Source organism: Zonotrichia albicollis, chromosome 2 (assembly GCF_047830755.1).
Source record: "Zonotrichia albicollis isolate bZonAlb1 chromosome 2, bZonAlb1.hap1, whole genome shotgun sequence".
Taxonomy (NCBI): domain Eukaryota; kingdom Metazoa; phylum Chordata; class Aves; order Passeriformes; family Passerellidae; genus Zonotrichia; species Zonotrichia albicollis.
The window spans coordinates 34,377,722-34,402,507 of NC_133820.1; the positions used below are offsets into that span (position 1 = coordinate 34,377,722).

A 24,786-nucleotide genomic window follows, 5' to 3' on the forward strand; every position below is an offset into this window, starting at 1 on the left:
ATTACTGGAAGCATTGCTACAAACCAATGTTTTTGAGCCTGCAAATATTTGTCAGGCCAGCTTTTGACCTCCAGACCACACACAAAGCAGCACCTCAGCTGGCATCATCTTCCAGACTGAGAAAGAAGAATGTTTCCTTCGTGCCCTCTGCAGCTCTATAGAAGAATCCAGCTGGGCCTGGTGGGAATAGGTAAACTGTGGGCTACCGGTGCCTGGGCTTGTACCAGTGTTGTAGAACAGCTGGTCTCTCTCAGTTTTCCCAAGTCTTGATAGCGTCAATGTAAATTCCTTTGCATGGGGAATGCAGCATGTGGAAGTCAATTTCCTAAGACTCCTCTGTCAAATTAAGATTGAACCTTGAACTGCACTCACATATGTGATCCTAGGCTGTGAGGGATGGTAAGTTCTAGAAGAGTCTGTAGGTCCTGCTGGTAGAGCATGTTGTGTGGTTTAGCTTTGTACACACACGCATTCTTTGTTCCTTTTGGTTTTGTTCTTTCATCTTGCGTATACTGTTCAGGGAACACCAATGTCAAGTAAAAAATTGTGACTGAATCCCTGCTAAACCCACTTGCACCACTAAGAAAGGTGCTATGAAATGAAGCCCAAGTTTCACCCTCAGCTCCTAAGGAAACATGCCTGATGCCACACAGGGGAGTAACTGTACTGACCTGAAGAGCACTACTGAGAAATCTAACTTTAGTTTGTGTCTAAGCAGTGTAGCAGCCTCATGTTTTGCTGGACACTGGCTGAAATCGCTGCTTGAAATGAGATATTCCAACTTTTTGGTACCTGTCAGCTACAAGATGCAGGATAGAAACTGTATCACTGATAGAAAAGAACAGCTTTCTATGCATTAAGAGGTAAGATGTTCCTGCACTTTTATCCACTGGTACAATATGTACATAATTGTACATCATCTACAGTTTTCAGAGGAAGGTCACCAGCTGTATTGAGTATGAGCCAACTCTGAAAGTTCAGTCCTTCCCACAGAACCTCCTGCAGGTGTTAGATTCTTCTGAGGTGTTGCTGGGAATCCTATAGCTTCTTCAGTTTTCCACCATTCTTCAGGTAGGATGGAGAAATTACCCTGTGGCAAGTTTTTCCTCTACTTTGTGCTTCTCATTTTCTGCGGCCTCCTGAGCTGTTGTTCTGTGTGTCTGGCTTATGTACAGTAAAGTCTGTGTTTTGGAGAAGAGTTTTGTGGGCTGTAGTCCCACAGCCTTTTTCTGTGAATATTTGGTGATCTCTGATGCTGTATAAGGCTCATTTCTCACATGTTCCAGCACAGATGCAGGAGATCATTTCCTCTGCACTAGGTGCTCAATCTGATCATTGTAAGGGGCATGTAGAGTAGATGTAGAGCCTCCAGAAAGTGTGAGCTAAGGGGGCTCGAGTCTCCTCTGTGATGTAAGTGGGCTTTGGAGACCCATGTGGAGGGAGACTTCTGTTCCCTTAGACCATGCAGGGGATATGGACTCCTTTGTACCACACAGGGAGTGACAGAATTCTCAGTGCACACAGAAGGGAGGCTGGAGTCCCTTATTTTTGTCACACAAAAAGGATTTTCAAGTCCCTCTTTTATTGTTTGAATGGATGGAAAATAAACCCAGCACAGATAAGGGGACACCCTTGGCCAAGGCTGTGCAAAATTGGGGTAAACTGTTTGCTATAGTAGAATTTTGCAGTAATGTTGTGCCAGCAGGTTTGGCCAGCTATAACTTGGTCTGCTTGCTCAGCAGGACAACAGTCATCACAAGTGTTTAATGATGCACTTGCAGTTTGCATTCATAGATCAGGCAGCCTCTGACATCAGGAGATATTTTAAGAAGCATTTTACAATCTGGCAGGAACAAAGACAGATGTGGGACTGTTGGTCTCAGCACAGCCCATACTTATTAAAATAAAAAGAGGAGTGCCACCCATCATGAGAAAGGACCCTATTCCCTAGAGAGCCAGGAAGAACATCCATAAGCAGATAGACTGATACTTAATCCAATGGATTTTGAATCATTCCCTTAGATGGAATGTCAACCTTGGTCTGCCTTCATCTGGAAAAGATGGTGACCGACTTGGACACATCTTCCCCAAAGTTTTGCCAGATTCCTGACCCCAAAGTTTTGCCATTTTTTACATGAATATTGGGGGTTGATTTAAAGGGTATGAAATCACTTTGCAAATTGGATTTTGCAGATTATTAGCTAGTGATGAGAATGCTTTTATATTAAACACTACACATTTGTTTGTTGCTCAAGTGAAAATGGGACACCATGCATCTCTATCTAAACTTCATCTGGGTCAGAAGAAAATTAAATATTTAGGCTTTATTTTGTGAAAATGGCAACAGAAAATAGATCTGGAAAGGACAGAGGCCATAATTATCTACTCATGTGCAATCACAAAAAAAGGAAAAAAAGGCAGGAATGAGGTTTTTTCTAGAGTTGTGGGATTTTGTTGATCGTGGATTCCTGTGTTAAGGGAATCAACCAAGTCGCTGACTGAAGCAATGAATAAATAGATACAGCCTATTGCATAGTGCTTAGAGAAAGAACAAACTGTAAAGCTAGAAAAAGCTAGAAAAGGAACTTGGTATAAAGAGTGAATTTGGGAAATCATGATCCTGCCACCTTGAGCAAGGGTTCTTTGGGCTCCTAAGAAAGTCTTGTGTTCCCAACATACCAATGCTTTAGAGCAATGCAATGATATCTGCTTCCCTTTGGAACAGGAACCCCGAAGCCTTCCAGTCTGTACCCTGTGGGGTTCCATAGTGCACTGCTCCTACAGAATGACAGAACACATGATCTGTCCTGGTCTGCTCGTGCATGGTCTGCAGATCCAGATAGATGGGTGCCTGGAGGTGTCACTGTTTGCCCTGCTGGCCCCATGGCAGGAGCAGCAGAAGCCATGAGAAACCAGATTAAAATCACAGCTGTCAGCGCTTCTCCTGTCCTTGATGGAGCACATACCTCTGACATCTCAATGCTGTGTAGTGTCCTGTTGAAGTCTTGAGACATTCTCAGCCTGCAGGAGTTTTGTGGGAGCCTGTTGGAGTTCTCATGCAGTCTCCCGAGGCTTTGTTTGACCAGGAGGAATGAAAAGGGCCCAGAATCAAGACAAGCTCTTGGGAACTGTGACACTTCTATACTGAATTTTTGTCTGAGGGGATCACAGTTGTCTTGGTTGGGAGAGACGTGTCAAGCTGTAATTACAATTTTGGGATGGTGCATCTTTGAGTCATTGTGCAAATCTCTGTTAGACTGACTTCAGGACAGCTCTGCCAGCACTGCCCGGTTCAGCAGCAGGCCCTTAGCATTTGTGTCTCATGCTGAATTATTGAAGAGTGTTGCTAGAGAACGGTGTCACAGAGCTCCTGAATTTCAGTGCTCACTGATTCTCTGTGCATCTGTGCTGAAGTAAAAAGCCCCTGTGTTCATTTCATAAGCCTTCCAAATGCTCCCCTTGCTGGGAGGCACTTTGGGTGAAAGATACTGTGGTGGTTTGACCAGGAAGGAGTGGGAATTCTGGGAAGCTGTGGTCAAACCAATGAAGGTTTTGGGTTTGAGACTGGCACCTGGTGTAGCCAGTGGGGTTTGGACACACCTCCGAGAATACACAGGGGTTAAAAAGCAGGGCACTGCCCTTGGCACTCTCTCTTGGGACGTCGCTGTGAAGAGGTCAGATCACCCTCCCCTGTCCAGCCTTGCTGCTGGGCGGGGGAGGGGCAGCCATGCGGTAGGCCCGGGGCCTGGACAGAGATGGGGGTGAGAAAGCTCTCAAGGATGGAAGGGTGGCGGAGCCCCAAGAGACATCGGGCAGCCATTCCCCCCCCCCAGGAGGGAGAGAGAGGAGAGCCGGCGTCTGAATGTGATAGCAGCCAGCCCGGGAGAAGAAAGGGGGGGGGAAGAGTGCAGCCTGGCCGGCAGAGCAGCAGCACGTGTGGGAGTATCATCGTTCTGAGATAGACAGAGACTGAAACTTTTAACCCTTTCTTTCATGATTGGGGCCTTGCAAAAAATGCTAATCCTCCTCGAAGCTGAATAAGAAGGGAGATGAGAGATGAGATGAGACAAGGACCTGGCCCGAAGAACGTGGAGATGATTGAATGGGGAGAGATGATTTGGAGTGGCCTTTTGGCTGGACTTTTCTTGTGGCCATGGACTCAGTTGTTCCTGTGACACAGACTGCATTTAGGGGGAAGCAGTGGCTCAAACCCAGGAGGGTTCTTCGTGAGGACCCCCCGGCCCCAGGGGGTTGGAAAAATATGGGGGGGACAGATGTCCCAAAGCAGAGACTGTGCCTTTTTGGAGTGAGACAAGGCATCCTTGAAAGACAACCCTAAAAGCAGCTCTGGCCATGCGTCAGTGGTGAGAGCACTGGGCATGGAAGGAAGATGTCACAAGCGGCAAAAGGACTTTTTCCGGGCGGTGCCGAAGTGACAGGGAAGCACACGAGGTTTCAGTGTGTTTCCAGGGGAAGCCTATGGAACAAGAAGGACTCCTTTCCTCTTCATGAACTGCAGTTTGAGTATACTAAAATGTGGGGCCAAGGCTGGGCAGTTGATGATTTGGGAGAATGTATCGGATTGGGAAAGTCAGGTAGTGTGGAGGGGGGAAAGTGGTTTTTGTAAGGTTTTCAATTTTTTTTTCTTTTCCTTATAGTCTTTCCCTATTTTCCTGTAGTTTAGGTAATAAAGTGTTTTTTATGTTTAAGTTGGAGCCTGTTTTGCTTATTCCTGGTCACATCTCACAGCAGACACCAGGGTGAGGCATTTTCATGGGGGGCACTGGCTCTGTGCCAGGCTCAAACCATGACAGATACCCAGGTGACTCAAACAACAGTCTTAGAGGTCTCTTGTACCAGAACCCACAGCAGCTCATAGCAAACCCATTTGGTCCCAACAATGTTCTTTGCTTTCCTGTACTCTGTTAATCAATTGATGATATAAGAATATGAAGAAAAACAGCGATGGACATGAACTAGAAATGAGTAACAAGCTTATCTTAGCATTGATTACATAAGTAAACGTGGTTTATGTGCTTCTGGCAAGCAGATGAAATTAGTATTTCAAATAAGATCTGTCTTTGTGCTCAGTAGAAAACATCCTTTTTAAATTGTTAGCCTGGGGTCTCCTTCATGCTGCTTGTCTGGTTCAAAAGGGAGAGGCAATTCTTTCCTGATCTAAGCCGTGAAAGTACATGACACAAGGCAAGCACAGATTGAATTTCTGATGTTGTATATGGCATCCCACCTTCTCTACTGTGAAAAGGATAAGGATTGTGAGGATTACTATAGAAATACTACTGATACCTTTACTGTTCCAGTGTTTGTCTGCTTTTCCTGTTGTTCAGCATCTGGTGACGACTGATACTGAAATCAGCCAGAGAACAAACTTTCTAACACAATAGGAAGTATTAGAAAGCATATTCTTTATTCTCACTGCACAAATTTGGAAGATTTTTCCTCTGATCAAACATGTGTCATGAAAGCTTATAGCAGGGTTTTTATTCCATCATGATCATAGATAGTCATTACAATGTACTTCCTAGCTAATGCATAAACATCGCTTTTCCTAGAATTAATTTACATTCTCCATATCTTATTGGAAGTCCTTTTAAATGGTCCTAGAGAATCATCTAAAGGAGTCTCCAATGGTCATATTCAATGAGTGGCCTCAGAATTGTACTGACCTTGCACTGAGCTTCTCTAAAGGGGTGCCCTGTTGTCTCTTGTTACATAACTTTGTCACAAACCCCACTGTGTTCCTCATCATCATAGGTTCCAGCTATGTTTAGCATCCTGCATGTCTCCTTTTATATTCTTTTACCTAATTTGCTAGTTAGTCTTCAAGCTCTACTTTGTGGCTTCAAGGGAACTAAAAATTTCTCCATATTGTATGTCACCACAGAGGCCATTCCCACCTGAACAGTAATTTGGTTTTATTACCAAATATAATGGTATTGAGATGGTCTAGACTGAGAGGCCTGGCATCTTCTCCCTACAGAGTGAAGAGAAAAGGTGTTTTGAACACCTTCAAAACTAGATTTTCCTCTCAGGCTTTACCTCTGTTCAAATGGGTACCAGCAGAGGAAGCAAGAAGGGAAATTAACTGAGATTCTTACTAGCTGAAGTGTGGCTTAGGAAAGCATGCAGAGGAGGTTATGAAGCACAGGAGAAGATGAGTGATTGGCATTTCAGTTGATATTGAGAGTGATTGTGTAGGGAGGCCAGTTTTGGGCCCTAAGTTGGGTCTGGGTCTTCCAGTGAGGTCCAAAAGTATTGGCCTGGATAGATGCCCATGAGCTGGCCAGGACCTTGGGGTTACCCTGTAGCACCCCACATCATGCAGGGAGGACAGAGGGAGGTAGGTTGGGTTGGTGCATGGGATCTGCAGTTGTGGGACCCAGGGTAACACGTGGTGGAAATCCCATGTGAATTGTCTGTCTGGTAAACTCTGCTATTTGTATAGCTGTTGTAACTCTTTGTTTTCTTATCTCAAACCTTGATCTTCACCTTTTGTGTCTCCAGTTTTTCTCTCAATCCTGCAGCAGAGAGACGAAGGAGGTGAGTGAGCAGCTCTCTCTGGGGTGTTTCATGGGGAATATTAAATTTTGGAATACCATTCCTAGATGATGTCTGCTTTTTGTCTCTTTTCTTTATAGCGGCCTGCATTCATACATGATCAGGCCTTACTCAGATCCTTATACCTTTTGTGATAATAACCTATCAGAACAAAGAAAGGTAAACAGGTGACCATCAAATTCCAGTCTCTAAATGCAGATTGGCTGTTCTTGGTTTTCATGCAGAACATGAGGAAAAATGTGGTAAAATCATATCAAATGCTGGATATGTAGGTGTGTGTCTGCTCTGCAGGGCAGTGAACTGTAAAGACTGGCTTTTACAGTAGAGTGATCTTATTTCCATGGTGCAGTTTGGAAGTGCTGCAGTCCCATGAGTATCACTAAGAGGTTACATAGGATGAAAAGCCCATAAATTAGCAGCAGGCAGCCTGTATACATGTGGTAATATGAGGGGAACTTCATTCCAGAAGCACCTCTGCCTATACCTCTTCTCTACTCCTTAAGGTCCTCAAATGCCATATTTTCTCTCTCTGAGCAGAGAGTTCTTCAGTTTTTGCTTCTGATTATGTGGGGAGCACACAAGCATGGCACGAAATTTGCTTTTTAAGTACATGAACTTTTGAAGAGGTATTGTCTGAAACGTGAGCAAGCTTGGAATCAGATAATTCAAAAGCAATCAGTTATCAATAGTGTCATCAGCTCTAGCTGAACTAGCCCATGAGTTCCCAGATTTATGCTGTCATCTTGGGACCTGTTTCAGCAGTATCTATCTGCATTATAATCCTGCAAACAAAGGTGCCATTTGATTCAGGTTTATACTAAGGTTTATAGTAAGTTTATTAAAATTCAAAGTCTTCTGTTAGTAGCATGTATCAGTTGTAAGACAATAAGACATTTATACATACATAACTCTCTAGGGCAGGGAGTTCCTGTGAGTTTGTGAAATACAGATTCCAGCCATAGTTTGCTCTTATTTGAAGAAAAGCAATGGGACAAGCAAACCAGTTGTTTCAGGGTTGTCTCATATGAGGGGGAATAACAAGATTATACAGCACCTTCTAAAACCCAGCACTCAATGTAGAATAATCTGATCTCCATCAGGATGGAAGTCTACACTCTTCCACATCTGTGGGAGGTGAGTTTGTGTTGTTTCAGAGACTTCATTGCCATTTATTAAAAGCAAGGACATATAAGCAGATAGTAAGGTTTTAAAAGCTTTTTTAAAAAGCTTTTCCTTGTTACTTGCAGCACTGCAGATGATTCCAGCTGGTTCGCCTTAGATGCTAGGATTATTGGCGTTTGGCAAGACGGTTTTCATCTATTTTCTTTATAGCAGCTTGAACCCATTTCTGATTAGGACTTACACAGACCCTGATACCTCCTGCAGTGATGAACCTATCGAAAAAGGAAAAAAAAAAAAAGCTGGGCATTAAATTCTAGTCTCTATACACAGGTCTGCTGTTCCTGGTATATAGAACATAAGCAAAAATGTGGTAAAACAATATCAAATGCTGGAGTTTGTAAATGTTAGTAAGCATAACACCAGTTAGCGATGTCAGCTCTCTGTTCATGGCATAGGTAATATGTGGTCATGTACATATATACTGATTTTAGATACCTGAGTATACCTGCTGTTCTGGGACTTCATGCTAAATCTTGATGAACATTTATCTCCCAGGAGCAGATCCCAGATGTGATGAAAATGCATGTGTCTGAGCTCAGAGGAACAAAACACAACTCCTGGCAAGACTCAGAGTTACCCCACATTCTTTCACATGATGTTTCCCCTTGACTCAGTTCATGCATGGAGCCTCTGACTGCTCTGCCCTTGTTGAGATTTTTCCCCACTCACTGGGCACAAAGATGTGAGCTGGTCAATGAGCTTCCTGCCATTATTTATGAGCAGCACACATCTCTCAGCTCTCTGAGGCCTGCTCCTCTCTCCTCACTCCCTCAGGTGCCATGTGGCATGGATGAACTGGAAGGGCAACCTGGACTAGCCAGATTTAGTGAGTTGGGCCAGCAGAATTGTCTTCTGCTGCCTCTTCTCCCTGTTTGATGGTTTTGTGTTTGCATAAGGAAGTCTGAAGGGTGCATGAGATTCTTACATGATGGCATCTATTGGTACTTGTTGCTTTTCATAGTTCACAAAATTTCGGATGTTCCACTGCTTTGTAGACAGTTTTACACAACTGAATTTGCGCATAGGCTGACTGCTAGCGCTCCCTAGAAGAGAAAAATAGATAAATTACAAAGGTACTTAATATTAATATTTAGCCATAATTGCTTAATAAATTATGAATTCCAGAAGATTTCCAGTTGTGGTTAGACCATGACATACAGCCACAATACCAGTTATGCCAGAGAGACTAAGCTATTTTTTGTGGTGCATCCTACCATCTCTAAAATGTTACTGCTATTTCAGTTAAGATATGCATCTTCACCCATTGTCCTGGACAATAGCACAGCAATTCTCTGACCAGGGAGTCACTGCTTCCATAGCAATAGAGATGTTTGGCATCCTTGATAATTACGACTGCATCATATGGAAAAAAGTGCCCTTATAGAACTGATGCTTAGAACTGGAACTATCCTAGATGGATTTCCACATGTTATCTAAATGTGGATTTGAAATTCCTCCTCTTTTCAAAGTGAAGAAAAGGAAAGTGAGCCTACTCCCCTCACTGTAGACATCCAAAAGTAGTATTAACAAAAATTGCTAATAGAAAGGGAAATATACCTGCCAGAAGAATAAGTGCTTATATCCTCCGGCAAAAACTCTGATTTCACAGGCAGTGAGTGAGCTGCTTCTTAATTCTTGCATTCCTCCAAGATTTTGATACAATTCAGAGAAATGCAGTGGTGATTAAGAAAGAGGATCACAATATTGGTATAAAATTTTCTGGATGCTTATTATTTTACATGATGATAAGTAAAAATGAGAGCTCACTCAATTACAATGGAGTTTACGTTAATCTCCGCTTGCCAGTTTCTGGTTTACTTCTGTTCACAGAAGACAGGTTTAGGAACACATGCAGGGGACAAAAAGTACACTGCTCCACTCTGTGGTTTGTTTATAAAGAATTTGAAGAGGTACTGGCTTGAGAAAAGTCCAAGCGCTGTTGTGGTGCACCTTGCTAAATGTAAAACGTGCTGCACACAGTCTCACTATTGAAATAATTGGAATAGCTGAGACAAACGCACAGCAGTCTTTGGAGAAGGTGTGGGATAGCCAGTGCACAGATACTGGCAGATCTGCTAATTCCTGAGATTTTGTTTGCCTGAAGGAATATCTCTCTTGATCTTGCTTTAGTAATGAGCAACACAACATAGTTTTTTTATGTTTCATGACACATTTCTTACTGCCTCAGACTGGTTTTCAAAATGTGGCAAAGACAGTGAAGCAATTGTTATGAGTCCTGGAAATATTTCTTCTGCTACTACACAACCTTCATGGAACGGATGCAGGGAATAGCAGCAAAGTTTCTCAAGACTGGGAACAAACCCCAACTGCTCTGCACCTAGAATTACCTTTTTTCCCAGGTGTATTTGGTCTTTATTTTTCATTCTTTCTAGTCCTTTTTTCTGTCTCTTGTAGACCATCTCAGTGTACTTTTTTCAAACTTGGTGATACTAAGGGCCAATTACACAGCCTGGACAATGACATTGTCATCTGTGATATGAAGCCACTGTTGCCTGGATGAAACTGTGTCACTAGTGAAAATAGGAGGGTGTAGTGGGATGTAGCAGGAGAGGCAGTGGGTCGGCATGAGGGCTGTGTACCTTCATACCCCTGTGAATGCTTAGCAGGTCTCAGTTTGGGTTTGGTGTGATCTTGTGAGGATACCTTTTCTCTGTGTTTCTGAGTGCATATTTGTGGATTTGCATATGGCTTGCATATCTATGGTTTGTGAGAATTCTCCTTGTGATGAGATGATGTTTCTAATGGGTCTATGTTCATGTTTCTCCATGATCCATGGAACCTAATTTAAAAGTAACTCACCTAACCAGCACTGCAGAGAAATTTATTTAAAGCAGGGTCAATAAACATGGCTCATCTCAGTGTTCATAACTAGTTTGAAAGAAGATGTTCAGTTGTATGAATTAGTGAAACAAGAGAAGATATTATATAAATCTATTACTCCCCTTTTCAGTTATTGTTTTACTTTCCCTGCCTGTAGTAAAAGGTTTATCTAAAAACAAGTGAATAAACAATATGGTACTTATAAACAATGAAGAACTTCTAAAAATATTGATAGTAGAAAGATTAAGATTATATACTTAGAGAAAGACAAATAACAATTAATACAATTAAGTTCATAGAAAAGTAATCTATCTGGAAAAAGAAAAATGTACATCTTATCCAAGAAAGATTTTTTCATGAAATGTTATTAACCTACAGTACACACGCGTATATGGAATCAATGAGACTAAAAGACATTGTGCCTTCAAGATTTTTTTGATTTTAAGAGAGAGACCATTGCACAGAAACCCTATAGGGGCTCTCAGGCACAGAATCTCTCCTTGCATTAAAGCAGAAACCAACCACCATCTGGCAGGATATCAGATGAATCGCGCATGAAGCTGACTTTCTTGCAGATTTCATCTCTATTTCTTGTGTGTTTTATCTTATAAATCAGCTGTCTGGAACAATAAATTCTGTCCATGAGACCACTCACGAGGTGTAATGTGGAGCAATTCTTCTCCTCCTCTCGAGCTGCAAACTTACCCTTGTCCGCGTGCACAGTGAAGACACCAAGGCAGAAGAGGAGCAGGATTGCTGTGGTGCGGAGCTTCATTGCTGTGGCTTCTGTTTCAAGGCAGAACAGAAATTGCCTACTGTCAGCCCCCTTTCACAGGGTTTATATATTATCATTCTGAGGTCTGTTCTTCTTTTCCTTTTTTGGGGTATCATGATGGGCCTGACAATTAAGTGGAAAATTTGAGTTTGCAGTACTTTTTCTGGTGACAGAACCACCTCCTTTCCCCCACCAGTCCTTCACTAGCCCTCCTGAGAAGGCTTTTCCTGCTCAAACCCACTGTGGTTGCACTTGCTTCTGTGCTGTGACTTGGGTTTATTTCAAGCTGCAAAAAGTGAGAGCTCTTGTGCAGTAGTGGAAACCTGTAATAAATGTTCCTGTCATTTCACACTTCAGTTTTGAGACCTTTAGCTAAGCTGCACTGCAGAGACACAGTGTGACACTGAGAATTACCTTGCTGGCCAATGAACCACTGGAAAAGGATTGCAGTGCGAGCTAAAGGAGGACGGAAACAGGAACACCTTGGCTCTTTCCAAGCAGCTGTGGCTGGTTTGTCACATTAACATGTAGCTGTGGAAGGGTATTGCTGCTATTTCCTATGAGCAGTGAATGTTGTCAGGACTCTTGTGTTTGCTCTGTGATTTGATATGGCCAAAGCTGATACCAGTGTGCTGGAAGAAGCAAGATTGAACACACCTTTACATACAGATCCAGATCCACATCCAGTATGCCTCCTGCCAGTCATTAGTTAACTAGTCAGTTAACTGAATGGGGTGGTTTCAAAGAGGAATAAGAGTTTGTAAATGATCTTGTCATGGTTTCTTTGCTTTGATTTGGATTTTTTTTTTTGTGGTGTGAACTTTCTAGTGCAAAGAATGGGGCCCAAGAAAGTAACCAGGCAATCAGAGAGGCACAGTTTGTAGAGAAGACAAAAAAAAAAATTAATTGCACTTTCATGTAAGCATGGTGCTGATAACCGGACCTGTGTCTGTGAGCCTGTTACATTTATACCTCTATCAAAAATGCCTTTTTTGCAGAGTGTGCCAACTCTATCACCTAGATTTAGGGGTTCTTTCTATTGAATGCGGTCTGAATTACTGGAAGCATTGCTACAAACCAATGGTTTTGAGCCTGCAAATATTTGTCAGGCCAGCTTTTGACCTCCAGACCACACACAAAGCAGCACCTCAGCTGGCATCATCTTCCAGAACCTCACAACAGTAATCTTCTCGTGGGCTGTGAGAAAGAAAGCCCATTCCTCTTAAATTTTTAAGACTTTTAATAAATCTTAATAAGGGACAATCATAAAGCAAATGTTTGCAGTTACAGGCCTGGGTGCATGGCAAGTCCAGACAAACACCCACTTCTTCAGTCTGCAGTCTTTTATACTGTTACCGTTGTTTTACTTCCTTGGATGCTTTTGCAGGTTTATTTGGGGCTTGTTGACTACAATCTTGCTTCAGATTTTTTCAGCCTTTGCACAATTCAGTAGTCGCAGACATCGGCCGTCTATGGTCTTCTGACCCCACTTTAAACTTGGTCCTCTTCCTTTTATGGTCTTCTGGTCTTCACTTATTCCATTTTGGATATACATTTTGAAATAGGAAGCATATCTTCACATGCAAGCCTGCTTACATCTTATGAAAGCCTTGCTTCCCCTTTTACACTACCCACAAACAATTAAAAAATTATCATACTTAAAAAGCAGTTTAGCACTTACAATAATTAATTACAAACAATTACAGTTTTATAATTAACACAAATAAATTATTGTGAAAGCCAACTATTACATAGCCATTTCTAACACTTTCCCTGTGCAGGCAGATAGAAAAACCCAGCTAGTTCTGCTACGAATACGTAAACACCAGGCTGCTTGATGCTTGGGCTTATGAACAGCTGTCAGAGCAAGGACTGGAGAAATCATGAGGGTATCTTGGTTTTGGCTGAGATAGAGTAATTTTCTTCTTAGTAGATGATACTGTTCTGGGTTTTGGATTTAGCATGAGAATAATGTTGATAACACAGCTATTTCAGTTGTTGCTGAGTAATGAGTACCCTGAACCAGCGACAACTGCTAAATGTCATAGTTTTCTTAATTTTTAACAAGGTCAAGAATTTTTAACTGTAATAATTGTGATATGTACCCTTTTTCGTGACAGCAGCCCTGCTGAAGGAAAAGAAGGATGCAGTGAGCAGAGTTTTGCCTACTACCAAGAGTTTACATATCAGGGTAAAGGGTTTGTAGTATTGGATTTTCTCATCACATAGTCAGCTTTTAAAAAGAGAGGTCAAGATCTTCAGGAATAACTAAATTCCTCTGCGCTCCTAGAAATGATTATCTCTAGTGGATGTTCAGCAGTACCTTGAAGTTGAATTTGTGCCATAGGTCATTTAATCACTTCAGAAGAGTAAATGAGGGCATTGGTGGCTTTTGGAGGGGACTTAAGAATCTCAGCTTAAGCACGACTATATCTCAGTTAAGTGGTTTTAGGAGGGACTTTGTCTGCCTCAGGGGATAAATATATGTTTCTATTATCTATAGAAACAGTTTGTGTATATGTCTTATGCAGGACACAGTAAGTGAAGTTTGGAATATATGGGACCCTAATGTATTTTGATTTTACATTGTTAACTCTTGGAGTACTGGCTGAAGAATTACCAACAAGTGACATCCAGTGCTGATGTTTCCATTATTTTCTTCCCTTGATTTTCATCACTTTTGCTCTGTAGTTTTCATTCTGATTTCATAACTAACTGAAATAGTAGTTGTTGTTTAGTCTTTTAATTCATATCATAATAGGGTAGAAGCAAACATATTCTCCATGCTCGCATCTCAGCTGAGAGATGACTTCTAATCTAAATTGATGGCTTCAATTGCATTTTTAATAACTACTTTGTTTTGTACTGATTTTGGCAGAACTCTTTCTTTAGAAATGTAAACCTATTAACAATACTTTCTCTTAATCATAATTGAGTTTTGCTTGTAGACCATCTGTTTCCACTACTACGCTGCCAGCTTTTTCCTGCCAGGTTTTCCCTGGTCCTGCCATCTTTCCTTGATGTATTATGTGCTCTTAAATAATAGTCAAAATTCAAGTCAATCAAAATCTCTTTTTTTAGTCATTCAACTGGAAGTATTCAGATATGTAAAATTACACTGAGAAGGATTTGGTTTTAAAGGGCCCAGAGATCTTTGATCTTTCTTTCATTCAGTGTTACCTTGTTTTGGTTTAGTTCAATGACCTTGTTTTGGTTTAGCTATACACACACCCAAGATCTACAAAAGCAATATTCATATTCTCATCTTTATAATCCTAGTCCTGTGAATATTTTTCTTTGAGAAATCCATTGTGGGAAGTCAACTAAACCCCGTCCTATTGCTGCAGAAAAACACAGAGGTGACTGTAGCTCAGTTCTGTGAAGGTATATAATATTGCGCATGCAATAATATATACAGGAGTCAAATACCTTTGTAACTTTGTTGAATATTCTCAGTCCATGAAGGGATACCTTCTAGCAGCCTTCCAGTACCGGAAGGGGGCTTATAGAGAGCTGGAGAGGGACTTTTTACAAGGATATATAGGTGTGGGACAAGGAGCTTTAAACTGAACAAGGGTAGCCTTAGATTAGATACTAGAAAGAAATTCTTTACTCAGAGGGTGGTGAGGCACTGGAACAGGTTGCTCACAGAAGCTTCCAGTGGATACCCCATCCCTGGAAGGGTACATGAAGGGTACAAGCTGCATGGAGCTTTGAATGATCTGGTCTAGTGAAAGATGTCCCTGCCCCAAAAGTAGGGAAGGTTGGATTAGATAAAGTCCCTTCCAACACAGGCCATTCTATGACTGTATAATATGAGTATCCTTTTTCTTCCTTGTTTTTTGGAATTTTTTGTTGTCATTTCTTTTTCTACTGCCTCAACTGTCACATATATCAGAGAATGCAAATTTTTGTTTAGTGCTTCTTTTTGTGTGTTCTATATCTGCAGGATATAGGATGGGAACCAAATCTTACAGCATAAGTGCTGTTGGTCTTCAGGAGAAGAATAAAGACAGTTTTGTGAAAAATAAATGACTTTAGCTGAACCATGGATAGTCAGTGCCTAAAGCACTGGAAATGGATCAGAACCAATATGTTGTTTCTGGGTAAACCTGAGCTTTTCTCAGAAAACTGAAGATCAGATACTTATGTTTCTCAGTAGGTAACAGTTTTCTCAGTGATACCTTATGCTTTGGAGAGAACTCCTTGGCCAATCTGTGTATGTTTGGATCCCTTTACTCCATGCTAGTCATCACAGGGAATATGTTGAAGAGCTAAGATTGTTAGTGGAAAGGGGGAGTTATAGGTACAGGAACACACATCAGTGATATCTGTATGCTTCAAACATACCAGTGTGTGCTGTTATTTACAAGTATACAGACTTTTTCTTATTACTGCCATGAAATATTTCTGCCATCATATCTGTTGAAGGCAGGCTGTGTAATAGAGAATCACAATAAAGCACCAACTTTCAGGGAGCAGAACAATAAGCAGAACCAGTAAGCCTGGATTCAACTTTGGGTCTTTCACCCGCTAACTTCTCTTCCCTCCACCCAATAATTGTTCCAACTCCTCAGCATATGTTTTCATGTGCCAAAGGAAACCGTGCATCTGCACTCAGCTGTCCAGGTCACTTGTGCTGTCAGACCTGCTGCACTGAATATCCCTTTTCTGTTGGATTTTCCCCACATAGGAGGCAGCATCCATAGTCTTTTTGCTGTTGAGATGCTAGGTTTTGGAAAATTCATAGGGATTTTTGCCTTTTGTTTACCATAAATTGAAATTGGATTAAAAATAAAGGTAGTGGATTGTCCTGGTTTGAAAAGGAAGTGAGTTTTTTGGGAGTCTGGTGGTCAAACCAAAAGGTGCTCAGATTTGAATATTGGCACCTGGTGTGGCCACTGAGGACATGGATACACCTCTGAGAACAGAGGGGGTTAAAAGCAGGGAACTCCCAGGGAGAAGCTCTCTTGGGTTCTGGTCGATGAAAGAGGTCAGAGCTGCCCTGCCTGGCTGTGGGCTGGGCCGGGGAGGGGAGGCCATGTGGCCGGGTGAGGTAGGCTGGGCCTTGGACAGAGAACGGAGGTGAAGGTCCCTGCAGGATGGAAGGGTGGAGGAGCACCAAGAGACATCGGGCAGCCCCCCCAGAGAGAGACGGAGAGCCTGGGCCTGTGCTTTGTGCCACTTTGAAATTTGCTATCTTGTGCTGGCAGCACAGCCAGCTGAGAAGGAGAAAGGGGGAGGGTGCAGCGATAAGGTGCCCGGCAGCCTTGGGAAAGTTCTGGGCAGGCAGAGCCGGAGATTTTAAACCTTTTCTTGGATGATGGAAACCTTACAAATGCTTATCCTCCTGGGGCTGAATGAGAAGAGAGATAGAGATGAAATAGGAGTAAATGGGCCAGTGTGATGAAAGTTTGTGCAAATGAAAGATGTCCAAAGAAGTTGAGAAGAATCCTAGGAGGGAGGAGATGATGGAATGGCCTTTGGCTGGACTTTTCTTGTATAGCCATGGACAGAACCATTTTTCCTGTGACACAGAGACCGCATTTAGGAGGAGGCAATGGCTCAGAGCCAAGAGAGTGCAGTGATGTAATGTGAAGGAGTGCATGAACAGAGAAAATTGATGACGAGGGTTGTTGGTGCCCTCTCTCTTCAGTGAAGGAGAAGATCTCTGTTCTTGAGACCCCTCGGCCCCAGAGGGTGAATTTGGGGAGGACAGGTGTCCCTAAAGTGAGAGACTGTGGGGTTTTTTTGGAGCGGGGCAAAGCATCCTTAAAAGGAGAATCCTAGAAGCAGCTCTGGTCCATGCACAGTGGTGAGAGCACTGTGCATGCAAGGAAGATGTCACCATGGCAAATGATCTCCAGGCAGTGCCACGTGTGACACGGAAACACAAGAGGTCTCAACTGTGTTTCCAGGGGAAGCCTGTGGTACAAGAGGGACTCCTCTCTTCTTGATGAACTGAGAATTGATTATCTGAAGGGTGGTGATGGACTGAGAGTTGGTGATCTGAGGGGTGGTAACTGAATTGAGAATCCAAGGTTTTGTCCTATTGTGGTGTATTGGAAATTTGGTGAGGGGAGGAGGAATGATTTTGGAAGGTTTTCAGTCTGAGTTCTGTGTGTGTTTCTTTTTACATATAGTTGTAGGTTAATAAAGTATTTTTTTTCTTTTATTCCTACGTTGGAGCCTGCTTTGCTCTATTCTTGGTTACATCTCACAGCAGACACTAGGAAAAAATATATTTTCATGGGGACACTGGCATTGCACCAGTGTCAAACCATTACACGGATGAAAAATAAATTTAAGGACACATGAATAATGTGAAACTCCTTTTTTTGAAAATGTCACCTTCTTGAACTTTCTAAAAGAGAACCATGGTATTTTTCTTCTGTTTTTTGTTTGGTTGGCCTTTTTTTCCCCCTTAAATAGCTGATTTCTAATAAATGCATTTGTTTAAAACAGTAATTATCCTTCTAAACATTTTAATAACCAAATCTTCATGCGATCCTACCACAGAATTAAAAAAGATATGACAAATTTTAACATATAATTATGATTTTAACCGCTATGGCTTCAAGGAAAAAAACAAACAAAAACAAACACCCCCAAACCAACCAGCCAACCAACAACAAAAAAAAGCCCTACTAAAACATCAGAAACCCCCCAAGCAAAACAATAAACCAGGAAAACATAAAACAAAATGAAAAAGCCAAACTAAAACAAGCCAACCAACTAAAAAAACCAACCCCCCCAGTCAACCAACCAACTACCACCAAACAAATCCTCCCCCCCCATCCCCAAAACACAGAGAAGAAGATAGGAACAGATCATTCAAGAATTTTTGCAAAAGAAATCTATGGATTTTTTTCTTCCAAAGACGGTACTTATATCCTTCCTTCAAAGGGAATTACAGTAGCCTCTGGAATCGGTGCTTTTCTACTTAATCTCTGAAGATGAAGAACTATCACACTTTCTAACCACACTACTGGTGAGACACATTATCTTGCTTCACACTGGTGACTATAATCTGACAATTCTGGGCCACATCCTGTTCCACAAAGTATTTTAGAACTTCTTAAAACTGATCACAGCACTTGATCCCCACTTTGCAATGAAATGGAGCTTGGTCCTCTTGCAGCTGTACCCTCAAACAGACACAGACTAAAAAGTAATGTTTTTCTATAAACTGGATTCTGTATCAGCCATTTTCTCAGTGAGCCCCTAATAGTAGGAGAGTCACTGTGCAGATGAAGGCTTAAATGAGAGGGGCAAGGAAAAAAGAGCTTACAGGGTACTGTAGCAAGTACCCACACTTGAAAATGTTCCATTCTGATCTTTCCAAAAGAGAGTCCTTGGGGTTTATTTATTCTATGGTTTTTTTCCTCCATTGTAATGACAGTGAGTATGAAACCACACGTTAGACAAGTGCATCAGTCTGTACTATTCACCTGAGTTCACTGCAGTAAGTGATGCAAGTGGGAGGCAAGGGGCATGGGAATATTCTCCCCTTCAAATTAGCATTAATTTTATTCTTTGTAGTTTCAGACTGTTACATGCTGTTTCACTTCTCATTTGCAAACTACTTCCACCTCTCACTAAGGGCTGTAGAAACCACTATCGTGTCTAAGACAGCAATAAATTAAGAGCTCCCTGCCATGGCTATCACATTTCTTGCACCTAATTTGTCTGCATTCAATGTGGTTGTGAACGTCTATATTCCTCACCCATAGTTCAGCGTGGCCCCATGTGCAGCTCTTGACCCCACACAGAAAAGCTTACCAGGCATGGTGAATGCCTTCCTCCTCCTCTCTTCCACAAACCCAGCCCAAACCAGCCACATGTCCCCATGGCCAGTAAAGCTGCCTGCTTTTGCCAGATCTAGTGTCAGCTTATCCATTTGCTCTCTGTACACAGAGAGAGAACTGGTTCTTCCATTCCCTATACTGCCTTCTTTAAGATAAATGAGTATTTTCCCTATTTTGTACACAGAATTAAATGGAGGCCATCACTCTCACACTGTCAAAGACATAGGTGAGAGAAGATGACCTAAACTTTGCTCGATGGGGTAGCTTGTACTTCAGGGCTAAGCAGATGTTGATGCAACTCCAAATGAAATGGGATGAGATCAATCACCTGATTGATGCTAGTTGCAAGTTTCAGGGACTGCCCTGCCTATTTTTCTCGGTCCTCACCATACTCCATCTCTTCTCTGTCAGTCCAGCTGTGAGTTATTTTGCTTCCTCTTACCATGTGTAACTAGCAGATTTATGTAAGCAAAGATACATCTCTTGCATAGCCCTTCTCTCCAGAGATTCTCAAAAGGTTGTAAGAGCATTGGACAGTTTAATCCCAAAAGAGAAAAGGTCTGGGTCCTTCAAAGAGGGAATTACTACTGCAGCAGTGCACTGTTCCTCAAATTGTCTGTGAATAGGGCACTGTAGTTTTCAGGAACCACTTGTCTTTGCTGGATTCCTGTGCTCTATCAATGGATAGAGCTCTGTTTTTCTATTAGACATAGAAGAAACTGCATGGCCCAAGTCTCAAAGGCATTAGAAAATAGCTAAATAGGAGCTGGACTCTGCCTTTGGTTAGCAGTAGCAATGTTCAGTAACAATTTGCTACAGTTATTAGTGTTTAGGTAAGATTTGTATGTATGTTGTATTGTCCGGCAGTGAAACCCACAGGAAGTGTGCAGATCTGGTGCTCCTTGCAGAACTGCAGGAGTTTCCTCATAGAGAACTGGAACTGGGAAGCTTGCAAACTCTTCAGTTCTGTCTCCAAATTTGTGCCTCAATCCTTTCATCACAGGCTTGGTTCACCTCACAATTGGGATTTAGTCTTCATCTTTGAAGAACTCTCATGCTCTTACTTGTTCTCTTCTATGTCCAGTGACTAAATATTATCCGTTCCTGTGTTTTTCCTTGGTGAGGGAGCATAGCTCTCATTGCAGATCAACAGGTCATCAGCTGGATCATAACAGCTCTGTCTAACTCCTCCAGGCTGCGTCCATTGCTTCTCCTCTGAGTGGTGTGATAGCTGGGTCATGGAGGATGCTCCCCCTTTCTCCAGACCTTGGCTTGTCATGTAGGTGGCTCGTGCAGATTAATGAACCTTGTCACAGTGCTACTGTGCCATCCTCCTACAAGCATTCACCAGCTTGTAGGGAGGAAATGTAGAACTTTCAGAGAATGTTTTAAGGGGAAGTGGACAGAGGTAGCTGCAGTCTAAACCCTCTAAGTCATAGCCTTTAATAGCTCATCTACTTCCTTATTGCCTAATATCTGTTTTGTGATTTAAGCTTTACCCTGGGGGAAAAAAGGTTTGAAAGGTGTGCCATTAACACTAGGCCTTAAACCTGGGAAAGCTGACTAGCCTGAAGAGCCAAGAGAAAAAAGAGATTGAAAAGAGAAGAAACTGGCAGGCAAGTGTTAAGCCTCTTCTCCCTGGACAGAGCTGTTGAAGGCAGGAGAGGAGGAAATGTCAAGTATTTAGAGGCTTGTTTGCCTTGGGAGCATGGAGTCTAATAAAATTAATTTCAAGGGCAAACTGAGCTGGCTTATTTTATTGAAAGGAAAGAAACTGAATGGTGTTTCCCATATTGTGAACAGCCTCATTCTTCTCAGTCAGGGGCTGGAGACACTGATCTTATACTTGCCCTGGCCTCACTCCAGGTTAGAAAGTGGTGCCTTTTCCCAGCAGCTTTTCTATGCAACAGCCTTTGTCAAGCAGGTCAGGCTCTGCTGGTCCTTTCTGGCCTGAAAAACTGCTGAAAGCCACTTCCCATCAGCAGAGCTTGCCTTGCAGCAATTGAGTTTCAGATGACTTTGGGCATGACCTTGTTTAGGCTTGTTCCCAGCAGGTGAAAAGAGGATCAAGTTCAAACAGGTGAGAATGAGGTTTAGTGCTTTCATGGTCCTGGTGTGCTTTGGAGGCTCCCAGCAGTCTGATTGCTCTGGATGGATAAAAGCAGGAAGCTGGTGAGGCAGAACAGAGGTGGTTAAAAATCAACAGGGTGTACCAGCCAGAGATAATGTGCTGTGGTCTCAGAAAGGGAGAGAAATTACTCTTAGGGCTTTTTTATTGATGTGAAAATGTCTGTATGTGAAGCCCCCTCATTTAGAAGCTGACTGTTGAGGAACATCTACTTTTAAGTTTTGTTTTCTAGGCTGTGTGTTAAGTCTATTAACAAACAAATCACTGCACTTTAATGATTCTAATTTCCAGGCCAAAACATGGGCAAGTAATCCGATTTGTGCAGAAAAATAAAAACAATACTGTATTTTCCTTTGTCAGCTACATCATGATCTTAATTCTGAATTAACTGTTTGACCTATACTGTCTTCTAAAAACTTCTAAAGCCCCTTTCAGCATAGACTTGACCTGATCCAGAGGAATTTTTTCTTATTCTCCTCCATATGACTGTAAGATATTGAACCTGCTTGGTGCAGCATGAACAAGTAAACACATGAAAAGCACAAAAGTTCACAGAGGTTCACATAAATTTTTTCATATTCTCTCCATGGTGTGTGGTATTGTTCCAATTTTACCTGACTAATAAAGGAATTGGAACACAACAAACAAACAAACAAACATCCCCCCCAGAAAATCCCACAAACAAAGAAAAAACAAACAAAACTCCAGCTAAAACAAAGCAGAGCAGCCAAATGTAATTATACTTCATTTCCATCCTCTTTGGTGTCTTTGTTAAATAGTGACCCTTACCCACACGAGGATCAAGTGGTCTTCTCAGCTGGTAATCTTTGTGTGTTCAGAAAAATGAAGTGTTAGCTTATGAAAATGTTTAAACACATCCAGAACCTGATTTAGATTAAGTTGAGGGAGCTTTCCTGAAGTCTGCTATATTCTCTGTTATGAAAGAGTGAATAATATTCCCTACTGAATTTATGATATGGTAAGTGAACTTCCTGACTCTGTAAGGATCACTTAGAACATTTTTAAAGGCTACCTACTTTTGTTCTCTCTGTTTCATACCTGGAGATTCAGCTTGTGTGCAGATATACCACCTCTCTGCCCCTCTAAATGGGGTTGCCCAGCAGGTTCCTTCCACAGCAGGTTTTGGTTTTCCTTCCTGTCTTTTGGTGGCTTCAATTAAGAGATGCCATGCCAAGTCATCATAGTGGTTCTTTATGCAAAAAAAGAGCCTCACTTTTTCAGAAAACTCTACAAAAATATTCTAAAGTCTGGATTTGTCTTGCAAGCTACTTATTTCCTCCTGTAAACTTTTGCATGTGGCTTACATGTAAAATGTTACTATGCCTACCCAGTCAGAATATTGTTCATTTCCTCCTCTTTATCTAAAATATGTGCTTTAAAGAGATTTGGATTTATGACAACCAACTTTTCGAATCTGAAACTCGTAGAAACTGAAGCTTCCCGAAACACAAGGTCAGATTGAAACACCATTGCACTTTATCAAAAGAATGGTTTGCTTTTCTGTGGTGAGAATTTTGAGTATTTAGGGATATGGTCATGTCATATTGTCAATATTTTCTTAAATATCTTGAGGGAAAACTTTATTTACTGTAGAGGTTGAAATACAGATAAAAAGCTGCTCTTTCATGAAGCTCATTTACTGAGGAGGGAGGCAAAGTTAGGGAATGCAACTGTCCTCATTGCACCGGGAATTCTGGCAACGTAGAACGTCAGATGACAAGTCCCTTGGGCACTGCTCTAAAATAATGCTGGTATTATTGTTTCCCTGCTTCTTCCGTTGGGCATATGGTTCCAAATAATAAAAGAAATGAGATGAGTGTTAGCCCGGCATGTGAAACCAAACCTTTACCTTCTCCTGCTGCTCGTTCCTCTGACTCACTTTGAAATGAGACGCTGAGCATAAGTCTCCTTCATTAAAACAACCGGGGGGCTTGAAATATATAAAAGCCCTGTGGAGCAAAAATGCTCTCAGCTGGCAAGAGCTGGACAGGCTTCACAGTTTTTTCTTTCATCTTGGAGAGCCCTGATTGAGCCCAGCTTTCTCTGTGGGACTGTTGGCCAGTAGTGTATGCTCAAACACACCTCTGGTTTAGCAGCGTGCCTTGATGCTGCCTGTTTTGCCTGCACCTCTACTGCTGTAGAGCAGCAGTTCCAGGAGGCACAGACAGCTGGGTTTTTTTCTTTTGCTTTCTTCATAAAATTGGACTCCAGAGAGGCTTTGGTCAAGGTCAGTTTTGCTTCCTGCCCCTGCCTGTGTATCTCTTTTCCACACAGTCACAGACAGGGGGTCACAGACAAGCCTCTGCAGGCTTGCTAGGTTGTAAGCTGACCCAATAAGTGACATCAAAGTCCCAAATCCTGTTGAAACTGGGTTCCAGCCCCACCTGAAACTGGCTGTCCCTGTTTTCCTTTATAATAAGCAGTGTGGTAGTTGGTGAGTGCAGTCTTGGGGCAGTTCTTACTTGGAGGGTGCAGACCTTGCCAGTGAATTTTGGGACCCTATTCTGAGAATATGAAAGGCTGTCAGCTTATATAAAGTCTTATACAAGGAATTATTCTAGGGAGAATTCAAAGCTGATTTTTCCTCCCACCTGTGGCTATCCATTACATTTTGCCTACATGTTCTTTCCATGCCTTTTTTGTTCTTTACTGAACTTAATACCTAAGCTACTGAGCACATTAGTAATGCTTGATTGCAGCTCCTAGTGCCTATGCTGCAATGCTGTAGCTCTGTTATGGAAGTGGGAATGTCCTTGGCCTCTCACTCAACCCCTCTATGGGCAGGAAAAACAGCACCTTATCAGTATGATGTTGGAGTCATTGGAGAGAGTCCTGAGGAGGCCACCAAGATGATTAGATGGATGGAGCACCTCTCCTATGAGGAAAGGCTGAGAGAGTTGGGATTGTTCAGTCTGGAACAGAGAATGCTTCAGGGTGACCTAATTGCAGCCTTCTGGTACCTGAAGGGAGCCTGTAAGAAAGATGGAGGAGACTATTTACGAGAGCATGTAGCGACACGACAGGAGGGAATTGCTTCAAACTAAAAGAGAGTAGGTTTAGATTAGGTATTAGGGGGAAGCTGCTTCCTGTGAGGTTCTTTTATGGTATTTAGCCTATCTCCTGGCTATTTAGAGGTCTGCTTTGCCTATAAATGTGTGTAGAATTGTCTCAGTGCAATTTATTGATGGACTTAGTATTGTGCCTGCTTGGTCTCTGTCCTGAGCTGTTGCAGACTTGTCTGGCTGGGTGTGGTCTGGGGGCCAGCTGTGCTGCTGGTAGGGACACTGGGTGTAGGGAGCCTGGGGGCAGTGGTGCTTCCACTGCACAAGAAGAGCCCCATGGAACACTCCATCAGGGCCTTGGGTGCACAGGGCAGCACCTTGGAGCTCCTCCAGTGAGGAGCAGCCTTGTGCTGAAACAAACTGCAGGAACTGATACTGTGCTCTACCTCC

At 42.3% G+C, this 24,786-nt stretch overlaps 1 protein-coding gene across 1 annotated transcript in view; it reads right to left on the minus strand.

The window, feature by feature from the left end:
* Nucleotides 1-5,364: 5,364 nt before the first annotated feature.
* The window catches only part of LOC141728150 (lymphotactin-like), a 32,156-nt gene continuing 12,734 nt past the window's right edge, over nt 5,365-24,786 (minus strand). The window contains exons 2-4 of the mRNA XM_074534716.1: nt 11,308-11,388; nt 8,687-8,804; nt 5,365-7,973 (exon numbers count right to left, since the gene is read on the minus strand). Coding sequence (XP_074390817.1) covers nt 7,868-7,973; nt 8,687-8,804; nt 11,308-11,377 — 294 coding nt within the window. The 5' untranslated portion in view covers nt 11,378-11,388 and the 3' untranslated portion in view covers nt 5,365-7,867. The remainder of the gene's footprint in view (nt 7,974-8,686; nt 8,805-11,307; nt 11,389-24,786) is intronic.